At 31.6% G+C, this 16,459-nt stretch overlaps 1 protein-coding gene across 1 annotated transcript; it reads right to left on the bottom strand.

The window, feature by feature from the left end:
* Window positions 1-749: 749 nt before the first annotated feature.
* Window positions 750-15,119, bottom strand: shtd (anaphase promoting complex subunit 1). Its single transcript, XM_076399469.1, has 28 exons — window positions 14,907-15,119; window positions 14,656-14,840; window positions 14,226-14,598; window positions 14,038-14,158; window positions 13,809-13,958; window positions 13,464-13,753; window positions 13,233-13,381; window positions 12,980-13,171; window positions 12,740-12,926; window positions 12,533-12,684; window positions 12,324-12,472; window positions 12,002-12,274; window positions 9,861-10,453; window positions 9,580-9,758; window positions 9,379-9,529; window positions 9,150-9,298; window positions 8,933-9,085; window positions 8,639-8,877; window positions 5,500-5,640; window positions 5,261-5,442; window positions 4,786-5,206; window positions 4,604-4,727; window positions 4,346-4,547; window positions 3,873-4,108; window positions 3,699-3,817; window positions 3,501-3,630; window positions 1,381-1,708; window positions 750-1,327 (listed from the first exon to the last, which is right to left on the bottom strand). The coding sequence occupies exons 1-28, from the start codon at window positions 14,928-14,930 to the stop codon at window positions 950-952; spliced, it is 5,970 nt and encodes a 1,989-aa protein (XP_076255584.1). The 5' UTR covers window positions 14,931-15,119; the 3' UTR covers window positions 750-949.
* Between the last annotated feature and the right edge of the window lie 1,340 nt (window positions 15,120-16,459).

The following is a 16,459-nucleotide window of genomic DNA, read 5'->3' as shown; positions in this document are numbered from 1 at the left end:
TGTTAATTATCAAACCATCGTAAAACATCCATGAAACTGCGACGGGTGGTACTATGCAAATGACCGTTTTCCTTTTCCATAATACAACCGTGTGCTCCATAATTATTTTTCTTTGTCACACTGTAATAACTTTCTAATCAGCGCATAGTAATTCCCTAATTGTTCACTTGTTCACAGTGAATTGTTCATTATAATTGAATGTGAATTCACCTGGCTCATGATACATGAAGACAAGATTGTGATTCTCGATTTTCAAATCACGTTAAACCAGCGAACCTTCTGCAAATATATTACGGCAGGTTTCGTTTACATTTTTGTCTAAATTTAATAAGGAAAGCAGTACATACGCTATTGCTCTTAGTCAAAAGACATGAGACTAACTCCAAAATTGTTTAAACAATGATGGCATTTCAACAATCATACAATATGTTATAGGAAAATCATATTACCAAATGGCTTTCTTTTCAATATTGTTGAGAGTGTTTTTTACATATAGGTTAGATATTTAGCCACGTTAGCTACGTTCACCTTTTCCAGTCATCTGTCTATCTAGAATTCTGATTATAAACCATTTCTTTATCGCAGATAACAATTCGATCAATAAATGCATTAATTTATGACTTACTAACCAAAAATATCATAATTATAAGGCGCATTGTATTAATTTCTTTGATTAATTGGTGCAGAAAAAAGTGCTGATATAAATACGAAATTAAAAAGCTAATAAATACATAATTTTAAAGGCATGCTTTTGAAGGAATAATTTATTTAATTATATACACTATTCAAACATTAACATATTTTTAATTTTGGAAAATACAGTTTTCCAATAATAATTCTATAATTCTACTGATTTATCTAAATGTAGAAAAATAATACAACAATCATGCTACTAAATCCTATATAGCTTAAAAATTCCAATAAATTACAAATGTATATAAATAAGTTGTTAAATTTCCAACAATCTTACAAAATGTTCATTTGATTGATTACTACTTAATTTATTTTTCATATTTAGTATATTTTGAAGAATATCAACTGGTCCGTTGAAACCTGTTAATTTGTTTGGAATATCGTAAAATATTACATATTGAGCTAACAACTTTGTATTAGTATTAAATTCTTGACTTGTGGAATATTTGTGCATGTCATCTTTCAATATTTCTAAATGTTGATCAAAAATAAGTGAAATTTCCTGGTAGAGCGATAATATTGTTTCCTTTGGAATCAGACTTGGAATTGCAGTTTTAGATAAAACTTGTTGTTTAATAATTTTTAATTGCCACAAACCTATAGTATCATATTCAGATTCCAGTTTTAATATCATCTGCAATAAAAACATAAAACCATAAGATTAAAAGTGAATATTAAATTGAATACCTTTAATAATGCCGCCATTATACTAATCATCATAACTTTGTCTTTTACAACTGCATCATAGGTTATTCTGGTCATTAACTGAACCATTTTTCTTTCCATATAGCTAGTTTTTCCTTTATCTACAGCTAATATCAGTTCACAAAAGTTTCGGACTGATTCATCTGAAGTGAAATTTATAACAGAATTGGATGGGGGATCCCATGGAACTACTTTCGATTGAGTTAATGTACGAGCGAGCTCGCTATGATAGCCGAATTTATCCGTCAGATAGCTCAGACACCCTGCTCTCTGCTTTACTTCAATATATCCCGTAGTTGATAAAATTTTTCTATAAAATCATAATACGACATTATTATATTTACATTATTAGGTGTGGTATTTAATGTTAAATGATTTAACGTATTTGAAAATATCGTCCATTACTATTTGTACGATTCATGCCAACGCAGTGAAAAAAATGAATATCCTCCCAAGCAATTACCATACAAATATTTTCACTTCTAAAAAAGTTGAATAGTGCAATGATCCAACTCCTCATAGTATTTAGCATTTTGAATTTATGTAATCGCGGCCATCTATTTTAAAAGTACTTGAATGGTGAACGAGTGAGACGGGTTAGTCAGTTTTCTAATAGATAAAAACCCTCTACCGCTTTTAATCGCCGTTCAATCAGTCGCCTCTTCTTTCCATTAAATAAAATAGTCCCAATCACGCCAGTAACCAGGCTGGGTAAGACCGGATGTCTTCTGGGATGATTAAAATTGGTCACTTGCCAGTCGGTAGCCTCAATGCGGAGGACCGCGGTTCCACGTTCCGAGTCCATGGTAACCTGTAGATCCAGTCAAGATACACCCTCGTTGGTAAAGAGTTGGTAAGGAGACTTTAAAATATAAAACAAATAGTTTTTAAAATTAATTAATGATTTTTGTACTTAAAATCCTTCCACATCTTAAAACTGACGCAATCTGTAGGATTCCATAAGGCTGTTCTCTATTCAATTCATTCAATTAAGCAGAATCAAATTATTTAACAAGAAAATAAGACAGGTTGACATTGGATTTGCAATCGTCATGTATTTACTTGAAGAATTCCTTGATGTAGCTAATTAATGTAGCATGATGGAGCTTGGGTAAAAGTATCGCAGCTGAAACTGTAAGACCACAAAAGGTGGATAAAGGTCCCTAAAGACTCTTGGCCATAAATTGTTCCAAATAAGAAACATTCAAGCTTTGAAAAACACCCCTAGGCCGTGAATTCTTGCAGCTCAGGGTGAACGGCCACCACAGGCGGTATGTAGTAATTCAGTTTCTTAGCCATAAACTATTGGAATCTAGAATCTGTCATGGAAAGTTAAGTAGAAACAGTGCCATTTCAAAGATCTTCAAGGACAAACTGGCGGACGAACGTATTCACGGACTGGCGGACGAAGGACCCTCAGCGTCGCTTTGTGTTGCCGTTCCACCACTGGCCTCTTCTTTCTGTTAAAAAAAATAATGTTTAAAGTAAATTAATAGTTCATGTGATTAAAACCCTTTCCCGTTTAAAACTTATATTTAATCACTCCAACCTCTTAGATTTTTTAGTGACTGGACATACAGCTTAACATGTGTTCCGGGCCACAGTCTTCAACATTAAGCCGATCAAGGATGACCTTGTAGGATTACATGTTTGTTTTTCTTTCAACAATACGTCGTTCAATTTATTCTATTGACGTTGGTATATATGACACACTTCACTACAAGATTTTATAACCATGAGTATTCCGCTTCAATATCGATGTTGAGGATTTCATTCGTGGCTTTCTGGGCTTATGATTGTCATAATAGACCAACTTTTTCTCGCTAATTATAATTTACCACAGAAAACTCTTATTTTTTAACTTTCCATGATTAGCGTCTGTATACACCAAATAACTCAATAACACAAAATTGAAAACTGTTAATTCATATCGAAAAATGTTAAAAGCATCGAATTTAACAGTTATTTACCTTGATACTTTTAGATATTTATCAATAGATATCATTGATCAAAATACACGCAAACAACTAATATCATAAAACATTTATGACTAAGTACCACACCTAGTATATTTAATTTCTTGAGAATAAATAAATACTTACAACAATAGATCCCAATTTCGACCTCTTTCAAATACAACTGGCCAGTATCTTTCATCATTCAGCATAACCTTAGACAACAAATTTGGGTCTGGTATAAGACCTGGTCCCTTAATTTCCATTTTTACTCCATCTATGACAAATTAATATAAGAATTAGATGAAAATGGAGAGGTTGTGTAAAATATTTAAGAAAATATACCTAAATGAACAACTGTTAATTTCGCATAACATATTTCGTCTGTTAAAACATCTTTGGGAATTAATAGCCTCGGTTCAACTGCTAGAACATAGAGATGTCTGAAAGCCTGTAAATGATACCTAAAATTGCACATGATATCAAGATAATTAAATGAACAAAACCGTTAATGCATACTTGTTATCATTGCTATGTGTAGGAAATTTTGGATAAAAAGCACATATGAGAGCGGCAACACTAGCAGGTGAGTTACTTAATGTATATCTTCCACCACCTAAAAACAACAGTCCCAGTGCCATATGTATAGCTAGCTGAGAACCATATGTAACAATGCCATTGATAGAGACACCAACACGCCTACGAAGATGACGCACCAATCGCATTATTTCTAGATTACCTGTTCCAGCCATTACCTATAAATAAATATATTAATGAAACGTACTAAGAATATGTCTGTCTTATTTATATAACAAAATACTTTAATAGGCATATATAAATAAATTAATTTGATTTAGTCTTTAAATACATTTTTTTTTCTATATGTGACTATATTTTCTTGAATCTATATATTATTAATGAATGGAAATTGTGTATACGATTTGCCCATATTATTATAATACAATTACGCTTTCATATTATTAAATACTCACCATTGATACGCTGATAATTAATACATTTAAACAAGTCTCTATTGTCGCTTTCCCTGCTAATTCCGCTATAGATTTTCCCGTTAATGATGTGAACATATGACAAAATAGTAATAATGTATCAAATGCATCTTTATTAGCTGATCCTGCATATTTCAATCCCAGAGCAAAACAAGCCCCTGCAATTATATTACAATATGCTTGGCTAAAATAGGATTTTTGCATTAATAAAGCAAAAATAAATGAATATAGAGAGGTTACTTCATTGCTTCATAATCAATATCAGCTGATGTAGGAGTAACAAGACAGTAGGGCCTAATAGACGATGGCACTAATGATTCAACCCATTCTTTTGAAGGATATATGTCATTCCACAAAATTAAGGCTAAAATAGAAAATTAAATTAAATTAAGATCCAACATCCATGGATATCAATGGGTTACATCTCGCTAAACTTCTCAACATCAAAAAATCAGGACGAACAAAGTCTAGTAAATACTGCGTTTCCGGCAATGACATCCAATCAGCTACTGCGTTGTTTCCTGTGCCTAAATACATCATTCCTAAAGCAAGAGTTGCACCAGGAGCTGTAACATCTAAATTAACTGAGGATCCTTCACGTATTTGAAACGATGGTGTTTTGTATTTGTCTTTTTGGGAACCTGTTAATGGTCTCTTATTTCCACCAATCATGTAATAATGTAAAGTGTCTGGGACATTCAAATCAGACATGCCAGCTGGCTGATCACCATGTTTTAACATGACTAAACCTAGTGCTAATCCGGCCGCTAATGAATATGATTCTCTATCTACACTGTTTTCCATTTCTGGTCCCGGAGGACGACCAATTTCTGATAATAAAACCTACAAGGACAGACATAGTGTTTATAGCATCAACATCAGTAAATTTAAATTTACTTCCGTTATATGTCTATGTGCGCTACTCTGATAAACTAGGCCTAGTCCCAATAATCCGGCTACCTGTAAATTTTGAGAAACGTCAAATTCCATAGATGTCGGAGGTAACAAAGCTTCCACATGAATTGCTAAAATCTTAGTTAAACATTGATTGCAGGTAGCTCTAAAAGCTGCTGATAAGCCTAGGAAAATAATTAATACATTACTAAATATGGTATTATGTGAAAAATATATGTTACCAAGTAATATTCCCACACTGGTCATTTCATGGAGTTTAAAAAAATAATCAAATTTGTTCAAATCAGCTAAATTTTTTAGGTGTCCATTTAACCCTAATGCCATAAGAAATCCTGCGTGCTCCATTTGAGGTTCTGCACCACCTTATAGCCACATAAAAATAAATACATTTTTATACCCGTTCTTTAAATTAAATTTTTATATTTTATTTATTTATTTATTTTTATATTTACTATTTTGAAAAAAAAACTTCCCATATTTGATGAGCAATATTATATGTAAAACCTATTAAAAAATATATTATGTTGAAAAGTAAATTAGGGTTTTCCTAAATGTGGCTTAAAAGTCACATTTCTCGACCTGCCAATGCAATAGTTTCGATTGTGTTTTTCAGTAAAAAAAAATACTGCTGAGTAATGATTTGTTCTTTTTCAAGCTCCTCTCGCGAGTTTTGTCATCTAGCTGATCAAGATTAGATTAATATTTAATTATAATTATTTTAGGTCATCAATTAACATGATCCTTAGATAATGATACAAAATCATCCCAAAAGTTGCTGGCCATGATCTGATCCGGAACCAATCTACTTCACTAACACTTTTTTACTTAAAATTATATATAGAGTTCTGTTCAAACCACCGCGGAGTGCAGACGTACCTTCCAGAACACAGGTCATAAAAAGTGAAAACCTAGTCTCAACCAGTGTAGGGTGAGAACGTGACTTAAAACGTGAAATTTAAAATTTATTTTTTATAATCAAGGCTCTACCATCTAGAAATTTTCTTTTTTATTTTTGGAACCGTAAGTCGAGCGAGTAAAATATAAGCAATAATAAAATACAACACCTTTCTGTCGATTTATTAATTGAATCACCCGCTATTCAAAATAGCGATCGACTGCCAATAACTGAAACCCCTCAAAAGCCAAAATGGAACATAGTTACAAACAAAAAACGCTTGAGAAGTTTGGAAGAACAAGTGGTCCGAAAACGAACGAAAATCAGCAACTATTGGCTTCAAAAACCCATCTAAACATACAACTGTTTCAGTGCCCTGACAGAAAAGACAGAAGAAAACCAACCGAAAACAATTCCCAGACCACCCCCAGTAACAATATATAAGATAGGTGTTGTTAAACATCTGCATGACTTGCTCAAGACAACATGTAATAATTACACAATAAAAACAATCGGATCTGAAACAATGAAGATTAAAATGTTTGATCCTGAACACTCCAAAGTGTTAATAAGAGAATTCGACAATCGAAACACTCAAAACATTTAAATTCGTCATAAAAGGACTATATCACGCCACGGACTCAAACACAATTAAAACAGCCCTAGCTGAACAAGGCCACGAAGTTGTAAATATACACAATATTAAACATCATGCAACAAAGGAGTCACTGCCAATGTTTTATATTGATTTGAAACCAAAAGAAAATAATAAACATGTTTACGAAATTAAGCATTTGGACCACAATGTCAACACATTTCACGGATAGAAATTATTTACTGAGTCCGAAATACAAGCTGTATCACACAATACACCCAGATGATAAAGCACATGGAGGAACATCTATAATTATCCGTGAAAACATAAAACACTGTGAAAGAGAGAAATTCAGCGAGGGTTATTTACAAGCCACCAGTGTAACCATTGAAGAAGTGCACGTGCCATTAACAATGAGAGCTATCTATTGTCTACCAAAACACAACAACAAGGCAGAACAATACCAAGGCTTCTTTAACATACTGGGTAATAGATTCATTGCCTGAGGAGACTATAATGCAAAACATGTAATGTGGGGCTCTAGATTAATAAGAGCAAAGGCAGAAGATTGGTCAAAGCAATGAAGGCACATAACTTACAGCATATCTCTACTGGTGAGCCAACATATTGGCCGTCAGATAGAAATAAAATTCTCGATACCATAGACTTTTGTGTTACTAAAAATATTGACATCAAAAGATGCAAAGCTCAATCATGCTTTGATTTATCATCTGATCACTCACCAATTATTATAACAGTGAACTCAAATATTCTCAACAAAACAAAATCACCTTCTTTGCATAACACGAAAACTAACTGGCCTTTATTTAGAGGTGAATTAGACAGTTTGTTAAATTGAAAAGGCTTTTGCTCCATACGCACTTTCAACTGCTGAAATCGTACCTCACAGACAAACATTTTATTGTCAAATAGGGTGACGAATACAGTGACCTACACCCAATATATTCGGGTGTTTCCCAGGCAGTGTTCTGGGCCCATTGTTATATCTATTGTATACAGCTGACCTACCGACCTCAAAAAACACTACTGTTGCAACATGTGCTGACGATACTGCGGTTTTATCATCACACGAGGATCCAATATCAGGCACAAGAAACCTCCAACTTCATTTTAACAAAGTCAAATTGTGGTTGAAAACAAGGCGTATCAAAGCAAATGAGACAAAATCTACCCATACGACATTCACCCTTTGTAGAAGAACATGTCCGTTAGTAAAATTGATTAACAAACAAACAGCTTGGGGTTAAACTAAGCTAAATGTACTAGCTGATAGGGCGTAAATCTAAATTATCATTAGATAACAAGGTTTTGCTGTATAAGTCAATACTTAGGCCCATTTTCACCTATGGTATTGAACTGTGGGGTAGTACTAGCAAATATCACATAGATATCCTCCAGAGGTTCCAGAACGAAGTATTACGAGTCATCGTCGATGCCCCATATTATGTGTCTAACAAACTGATTCAGCGCGACATCTCTATAGAACCCATGAGTGTGATTCGGAGTGTTAGTGCGAAGTACTCTGAAAGATTATTAGTGCATCCCGATGCACTCGCCAAACAGTTAAATGTGCGCGATGAGAGTGAAGTGCGTAGGCTCAAACGCAAACTACCATACGAACTGATTAATAGACACATAGATTAAAATAAGTTAGAATGGTATCTAGAATAAGATTTAGATTATAAGTTGTACAGCAGATCACTTACTGAAGTGATCTTCTACATGTCAGGATGGTTATATTATATAACTGAAATCATATAATAATACTTATTGCCCACAAGCAGATTGTTGACATTCTAAGAGATTAATAAAAAAAAAGATATATTTGAATTCATATAGTAAAATGTACCTCTGGGTTTATTAAATATGATCCAAGTGCTATCTATATTTTGTGCATCTGGTGTTATTCTTAACCCATTTGCAACGCCATTATGAAATAATGGCCATAGATTCATATTAGCAGGTGTATCAATATGATTCAACTCCACAGTGTTGCCTCTAGGTAATGCTTTTCCAGTTAGACACAAAGTAGGCGTAGCTAAAGGTTCAGTTATTATTGGAGTAGCAGTTCTTAAAGTTATCATTCCCCTTAAAATATATAAAACATATTTATTATAAATTAACATTTTTGTTTATAAATTACCTTCCAACAGGTAAAGCCATTGTTCTTATACAAATACCATATAAATGTTTTTCTTGCTCTTCAATAAAATCATGGTCAGATACATCAGGTCTTTGGGTTAATGTAATAGGAACTGGTTTTGAACTTGCTAGCATTTTCCTAGCTTCTAGAACTCTATAAAAAAATTACATAATTATTAATAAATAACAATTTAATCAAATTATTCAATATGACCAACCTGATATCATCATTAAATCTCATTTTTGTTAGACTACAATCTATATCTTCCATCCCATCAAGATCAGCAATTTCTTGTTTTGTGCTTGGCATGGATTCTTGTAGCTGGAAGCAAATGTTCATTTTTTCTTGAAAAAGTTTGTCTTTTTCCTACAAAAAATGTTAAATTATTAAATGTAAAGTTACTTTGTATGATCCTGTAACTACACATAAAATATAGTTCATCTAACCATTTCAATTTTTTGTGCTTGAGATACTAAATCATCCCTCCATAATAAATGGTAAGCTTCAATAGGCCAATCAGAGGCTGGATTTTCACGACACTTCCACAAAATATTATAAAGTAAAAATGCAATACCAACAGGCAAAGTTTCAATGTATCTAAAAATAATAGTATTAATTTAACAACATTTTAAAATTTACCTATATACCCTTTTGTAATTTTCATTTCTACCATAATTAGAACGATTTGGTGTATATTTTTATCGTCACATAAAATACTTCTCTGCTCAATTTGCTCATTAGGCCCATGAGAAATATTGTTAATAAAACTATCTAAAGATGTAAAACAGGAACCACCACTATTTGAAGTAGATAAGAGACCACATAACTAAAAAAAATAACAGATTATTAAATACAAAATACAGATTATTTTTTCCGGATTCTAAAACGATTCTGATGAATATTTTCTTTTAATATAAAGTATAATTACCTGAACTATATCTCTTGATCGTGAATTAACATTAGCTAAATATGGATAAGGACTTAAGGTTGCTCCTTTTAATAAACCATATACATGTCCCATAACACTTATTGGTTTATCATTAAGACCCTGCCACACATTAATTGCCTTACGTAAAGTATCATCAATAATCGGCTCTGTAATGGTAATCGCACTTGGAAAGTCTTGCCAATAGTGTAATACAAAATCACTTAAACCTAGATCACTACACATTTTTGATAACAGTTTTGCTAACGGTAACAAAGACTCAGTAAATAATGTATTCAATTTAAAATCCTCATACAGTAAATGCAATGAAAAATGTATATATCTTATGTAGGGAAATAAAATTGATTTTGGATTAATAGCTGTTTTGGTTTCATCTATACGAGAGTTATTGTCAGATGAGGAAAGATTTATTTTTAAAACTCTACATAATTCATTAGCACTGGAGTTATGTTGACTATTAACTAAAGCTAACCAATCTTCATCTGAACTTGAAGGCATTGTTTTTTGCCGCTTAACCGAAGTTGAAGGTGTCTCTGGTCTTTCAAAAATATGGTCTTCTTCATAACCCAGAAGTTCTGTAAAATGTAAAATATAACTTTAATAGCATAAATCACGCTATTTTATTAAGTTTATAGGTATTAAATTTTCATTTTTTAGTATGGTTAACAATTTCAGAAATATATACCCTCATTTAATAAATTTAATGTAATATGTCCATATAACATTTGTCTGTAAAACATATTCATTTTCAAAATGTCTGTCCTAATAAAATTATAATAAATATAGTTTTTCTATAAGAATTCCTATTTATATGTCAAATGTTTTTTGTGTGTACCATAACAAGTAACATCAATTGGTTGTTATGAAGAGTGGATCGCAGTGACGGTACATATATTAGCAAAATTCAAATAAAAAAACTTTTATGCTATAAAGGGTGTAAAAACATTTTTGATATTGTTTAATAAATTAAGATAGTATGATAACTCATTTACACTACCGCCAAAAATAGAGCATATAGTCTGTTCAATAAAACAATGAACTGACGGCACCTAAGGTACATCAAAACGTCGCAATCAACTTATTCAAACATTATAGTGCATTTAACGCGCATATTATAGAAACTTGAACAGTTATAGATTACGGTTGTACTTTTCCACACCATCTATGAGGTAGATTTCTGATATGTAGACTTCAGCATTTTCAGTCACAAATATAAAGCAGCGATTTGAAATTTATAAAAAAAAGCAAACTGCCAATGCAACGTTTGTCAGTTTACAATGTATAATTACTATCACTAATATTTTGAAAAATTTTGCATGTTCGGACGTATCAAATAGCCTTGTATCTATGCCTTTTTCGGAGCTGTTGTCCGGAATTAATTCGAAAGAAATGTCCAAACCATTGTAATCTGCGTCTCCGAATGTGCACTGATTGCATCTTAAACGAATTACTTCCCTTCTAAAACGATCTCGTGTTGAAACAAGTAGAATTTGCCTTAAGCATCGCATTTGGATGACTCAAGCTGATTTCAGACTGTAACAATGTCCAAATCTCAGAGTCATACACAAGGATTAGCGATTGACATTTCCTCTTGTTTGTAACATTTCCTCTCTTCCGCATACACTATCTTAAGAGAAGCAAAAACTCCTTTACAAAAACACTTTCTTCACCTGAGTTAGTGATGCTTATTGACTGGCAAAATGCGAAAATCTTATTTACAAAACCGCGATTCGCTCTAAATCACGCCTACCCTTCTCCACTTGTCTTTTCGCGAGCTCTGCGAAGTCTATTTGTATGTTCTTTATAAACTTTTCAATAATTGATAGGAGACCTTATACCTCGATAGTTTTTGACAACGTTTACTATCTCCTTTGATAATGATCTCGTTTGATAATGACGGACATGGATGATCGAATTTTCACAATGGTGAATTGTTATTGAATTTAGCACTATATCCAAAACAAAATCAGCTTTTTAAATGACATAATATGACATAAACATAATCTTGAACTATTATATTCCATTTGATATAAAAGGAATTGTTTTTTATTCACTTTTTATGTTTACAAATGTTATTAATAATGTAATATTATTTGAATGTGGTTGATATTGAGAAAACTTACCAAGTAATACATTACAGAACAACTCCCATTCTTGTTTATTATCTAATGCTTCATTTCCAATAGCATTTCTAGAAGAATACCATCTACACGCAATTACTAACGCAGCATCTCTTGGGAGACATTGCCTAAGGGCAATAATACAGCTTTCTACTAAAGCAGAATGTGTTAGAATGGGTAATGTTATTCTGTAATAAGTACCATCTGAATATTTTAATGTCACTCTATTTTCTATAGCATCAGACAACCCAACTAAAGTAGCTCTTTTTTCCAATTCTAAAATATAATTGTAAAAAAAAATATATTTAAAAAATATAAACCTTACTATCTTGAAAAGCATATCTTAATGGGGTTGGATTGCCTGAAGTAGGTAAATAATTAATGTTATTTGAGGTTGATGGCAACACTGGGGAAAACAAGTGCTCATCAAATTTTGGCTCTGGTTGTTTGGAAAGTGGTAAGAGACTGCTGCGTCTATAATAATCATTAATAAAACTATATATGTTATATTACAAAACACATATAGATATATACCGTGGAAAGGGTGACCTTGTATGTCTCCTTAAAGATGGGGAAGGGGTATGTTGTAACAAAGTTCCAGCAATATGCAATTTCCCTACAATTGTTAGTCCAGAATATAATGTAACGTTACCGCTGTGTTCTAAGATTGCAAGCATATCTAAATGCTGGAAATAAATTAATTAACCATAAAAACAAAAAATAAATAATAAAAACAATTACTGGTATATTAATGGCATCTTTAGCACTGATACTTGTTACCATGCCAAAATTGATATATGAATTAGAAAAGTCAATTTTTACTATAGAAAGTTGGTATCTAGATGGAAGAACATAACAAAGATACCACTGACCCACAATATCTCTTGATAGAAATACTGATGTTGCTGGCCCACCAGTAAGAGTATCTCTAAAAAATATGGCATATAAATAAAACTGTTTTTTTTTCCAAAAGCAACATACTGAGAGGAATAGGTATCACTCCAAATATACTCTAAACATATATTTGGTGTTGATTTTAGGTATGACATAGACTTAGAACAATTGAAAAATGATTTTGGTACTGAATAATCTTTTTCAGGTAAATAACTTTTTTCCTTATTTGAAATTTGCATTGTCCATGGGCTATCAGTGACTGCAGGTGATTGACAGCGACTAAAATAAAAAATATTTAACAGGAGTCCATAATATAGCTTTTAAATAATAATATTTATACCTCATAGCAGCCATTGAATAAAATAACTTTGTTTTATATTGTGCATGAAATGATTTTTCATTGTAGGAAGATTTTTTATTTATGGGACTTGGAGTAACCAGATGACCACTGCTCATGAGATTATCCCACATTGAAAGACGATTTTTAAGCTAGAAATTTCATATAATATTTCACTTCATGCAATATATATATATATATATATATATATATATATATATATATATTGTATACCTTTTGGGAACTGTTAGTTGCTGAATGACAAATACTAGCATTTTCTCCATAATCTTTTTCATCTGGTCTAACTCTTCGTATCTTATAAACACTATGTTCTTTAGTAATGGAATCAAAGACCATACATATGCTTGGATTATTACTTGTATATACAATCTTATAATGAGAACTGCCCATTCTTGTTATTGCACCATTATGACTTAAAGCAATTGGGCAAACATCATCTAATGGGTATGCTAATGAAAATAATGTACCTGAATAGTTTTGACAAAATTTTTCTTCATTTTGAGCTAAAATTAATTAAAGTGTGTTGTATATTAGAACACAAGGTTGTTCAATAGTTACCATCAGATGATTTTTCTATGATGATACCATATTTAGTATTCCAAACTTTCTCTATTTTAAATGGCATTGGTAAAACAAATTGTTCACCCTTTATAATAAAAACTCTAATATTTGATTTATCTACTAAACATATAGCTGGTGTTTGAATACCTAAAGAATGTATAGATTGATATATTATATTATTGCATTATTGAATATATATATTATATTATATAATATATTATATGACCTGTAACTTCCTTCACTTCTTGCATATCAACTTCATTAGATTCAAAAATTGGACGTTCACAATGAAATGTTACCCATAAAGCCTGTTTGATAGGAAGAGGTACAGTATATGAACAAATTACCTAGATTAAATAAATAATTTAACACATTTTAAAATAAATCTTAATCTCTCAAGTCTTAATTACTTACGGTTCTGCCATTATCTTGTTGATCAACATTATTAAAAAGACCTCTTGAATACACTGCAGTATGGCCTTTCACATACAATTCATCTTCCATAAATCCTGGTTCTATTTTTGATTTAAATGTTGGAGTATATATTAAATTATTTGATATTGTTTGATATTTTTCTCCAACAGATACTCTCCTGTTAGTTAAGTGATTACTCACATCTGATATTCGTTTATTAGGAAGTTTTTGATGTGGGCTACCTTCCGATGTTTTAAAACTTGCTGTATCTTCAAAAAAATCTGAACAATCCATAACATGAGACTTGTTTGTTCCTGAAGTAATATTACTTTTAGGATCTGTATTATTAAATTTTGAAGTTGTTTCATTTGAGCTAAAAATTTTAACATTTTATAGATGTAATTAAAAACAATATATCAGAAAAACATACATTTTATCATCTTCATTTTCAGATGCTTTTCTTAAAATCCAAAATTCATAAGCAGTTTCCTCTGATAAGCTTACTTTTTCAAGACCATTTTGTATATACTCATCAAAATCCTTATCTTTTTTAAAGCATGGTTCCAAAGGGCCTGGATGACGAGCTACTTGCTGCCTTCCACGAGGTACAAATTCCTATAATATTTATAAATTAATATATATAAATATATAAATTAGAGAATAGTGTTAAATTAAACAAACCTGTGGGTCAGATGCAGCAATCATATTATCCAATTTATCATCCAGATTTGCAAATAAATAATAATGTTTTAAATTGAAATAAAAGAAAACTAAGTTTAATATAGTATTACTGATTTTTGTTACAATTTAAAAATAATATAACTAATTTTTAAAACATGACAGGTTATGTTTTGATTACTAACCAATAGAGAATTAAGGTTACAAATAAAGAAAGAAGATGTAGGTATACGATTGGCCAATTGACCACATGCGCATTTATATGAATAAAATTTCAATCTAATGGCAAAACACAGTATTTTTTCTTATAGCAATTTTTTAAATTAAGCTCACTTACATATCAAGTTATAAGCGTATATTAATACATTTAAGCAACGTGATAAGTATCCATTGAATTTAATTTGAGGTTCTCATTTATTAAGTTTGATTTTATTTTCAGTTGTAGTGGATTTTCACACATTTAAAATTATTTTATTTAAAAAATAGTGTTGATGTGATAATATAAAATAAGGTTTTAAAAGACCACCCCACCTAAAATCACAAAGTATCTTAAGAAGTCTTACTTTAGGCATTATACCATTATTATAAAATTTTGAGTGTAAATTGATAGCACCTTTGTGCTTCAGTTTGTCTTTGATAATTTCCTGAACTATAATGTGTCTACCCCAATTTTCGTTATCTTTAGGCTATGGCGGTTTTCTAAGCTTTGATATTCCAATAATGCACGACTGAGCACCGATCTACTTCATTTATCTTTGGTAGTCCCACGCGCTGAATTGCAAGCTTCTGGTGAAATTCCGGTAGACTAGGCTAAGAGATATTTCAGGAACTTAAGAATTACTAAACTCCAATAGTTCACGTCTAGAGATACGGTCACGTACGCTGTTGCTATCTGTAACCTTAAAACTGCGATGATTTTATTCAATTACCAATAAACTAGAGTTAAAGAAATTTCTTCAACTTCAAGATATACAAATCAAAGGAATTCATAGGCTATATTTTTTCAAAACTTCGATCTTCCCAAATTTCAAATGTCCGCAGACTAGAGGCGGTTTCAGTAACATCGAAATTATTATATTTCAATCATTTTTTCATTCAGTCCTCCTTTGTCCTCTAAATTCTAAGCAACTAGGCGATAGGGTATCGGCGCATGGGTATAATGAAATTATCAGCGGCTTACTAGTCGCGGAACATAACACATTTAATGACGCTTTCATAATAGGTACCTGTATCTGATATTGAAGAAGTTCCTGGTGAACTATAAACCAAAACCAAAAAACCCTGCCATCGAGATGTTTATCATCTGCAAAATACTAATGGTTACAATTATGACCGAAAAAAAAAACAGAAATGGCCCTTGGTGCCAAGGTATGTTTTAGCATCGGCATTCCTTATTTTTTATAATGTGACTTCAACACTATCGGATTAGAAATTTCAATCAACGAAAACAAATACACGTGATATATCTTCCCCTTGTGATCCCTTCCACTCATCACATTTTAAATCAGATACTAATATCTAGAAACCTATTTTTTTTTTAATAATAAACCATTTAG

This window comes from Rhynchophorus ferrugineus, unplaced genomic scaffold (genome assembly GCF_030347505.1).
Source record: "Rhynchophorus ferrugineus isolate W39M unplaced genomic scaffold, kcgeb_rfMv2 rfM3, whole genome shotgun sequence".
Lineage (NCBI taxonomy): Eukaryota > Metazoa > Arthropoda > Insecta > Coleoptera > Curculionidae > Rhynchophorus > Rhynchophorus ferrugineus.
The sequence above is the reverse complement of the archived record's forward strand: the minus strand, read 5'-3'. Positions and strand labels throughout refer to the sequence as shown.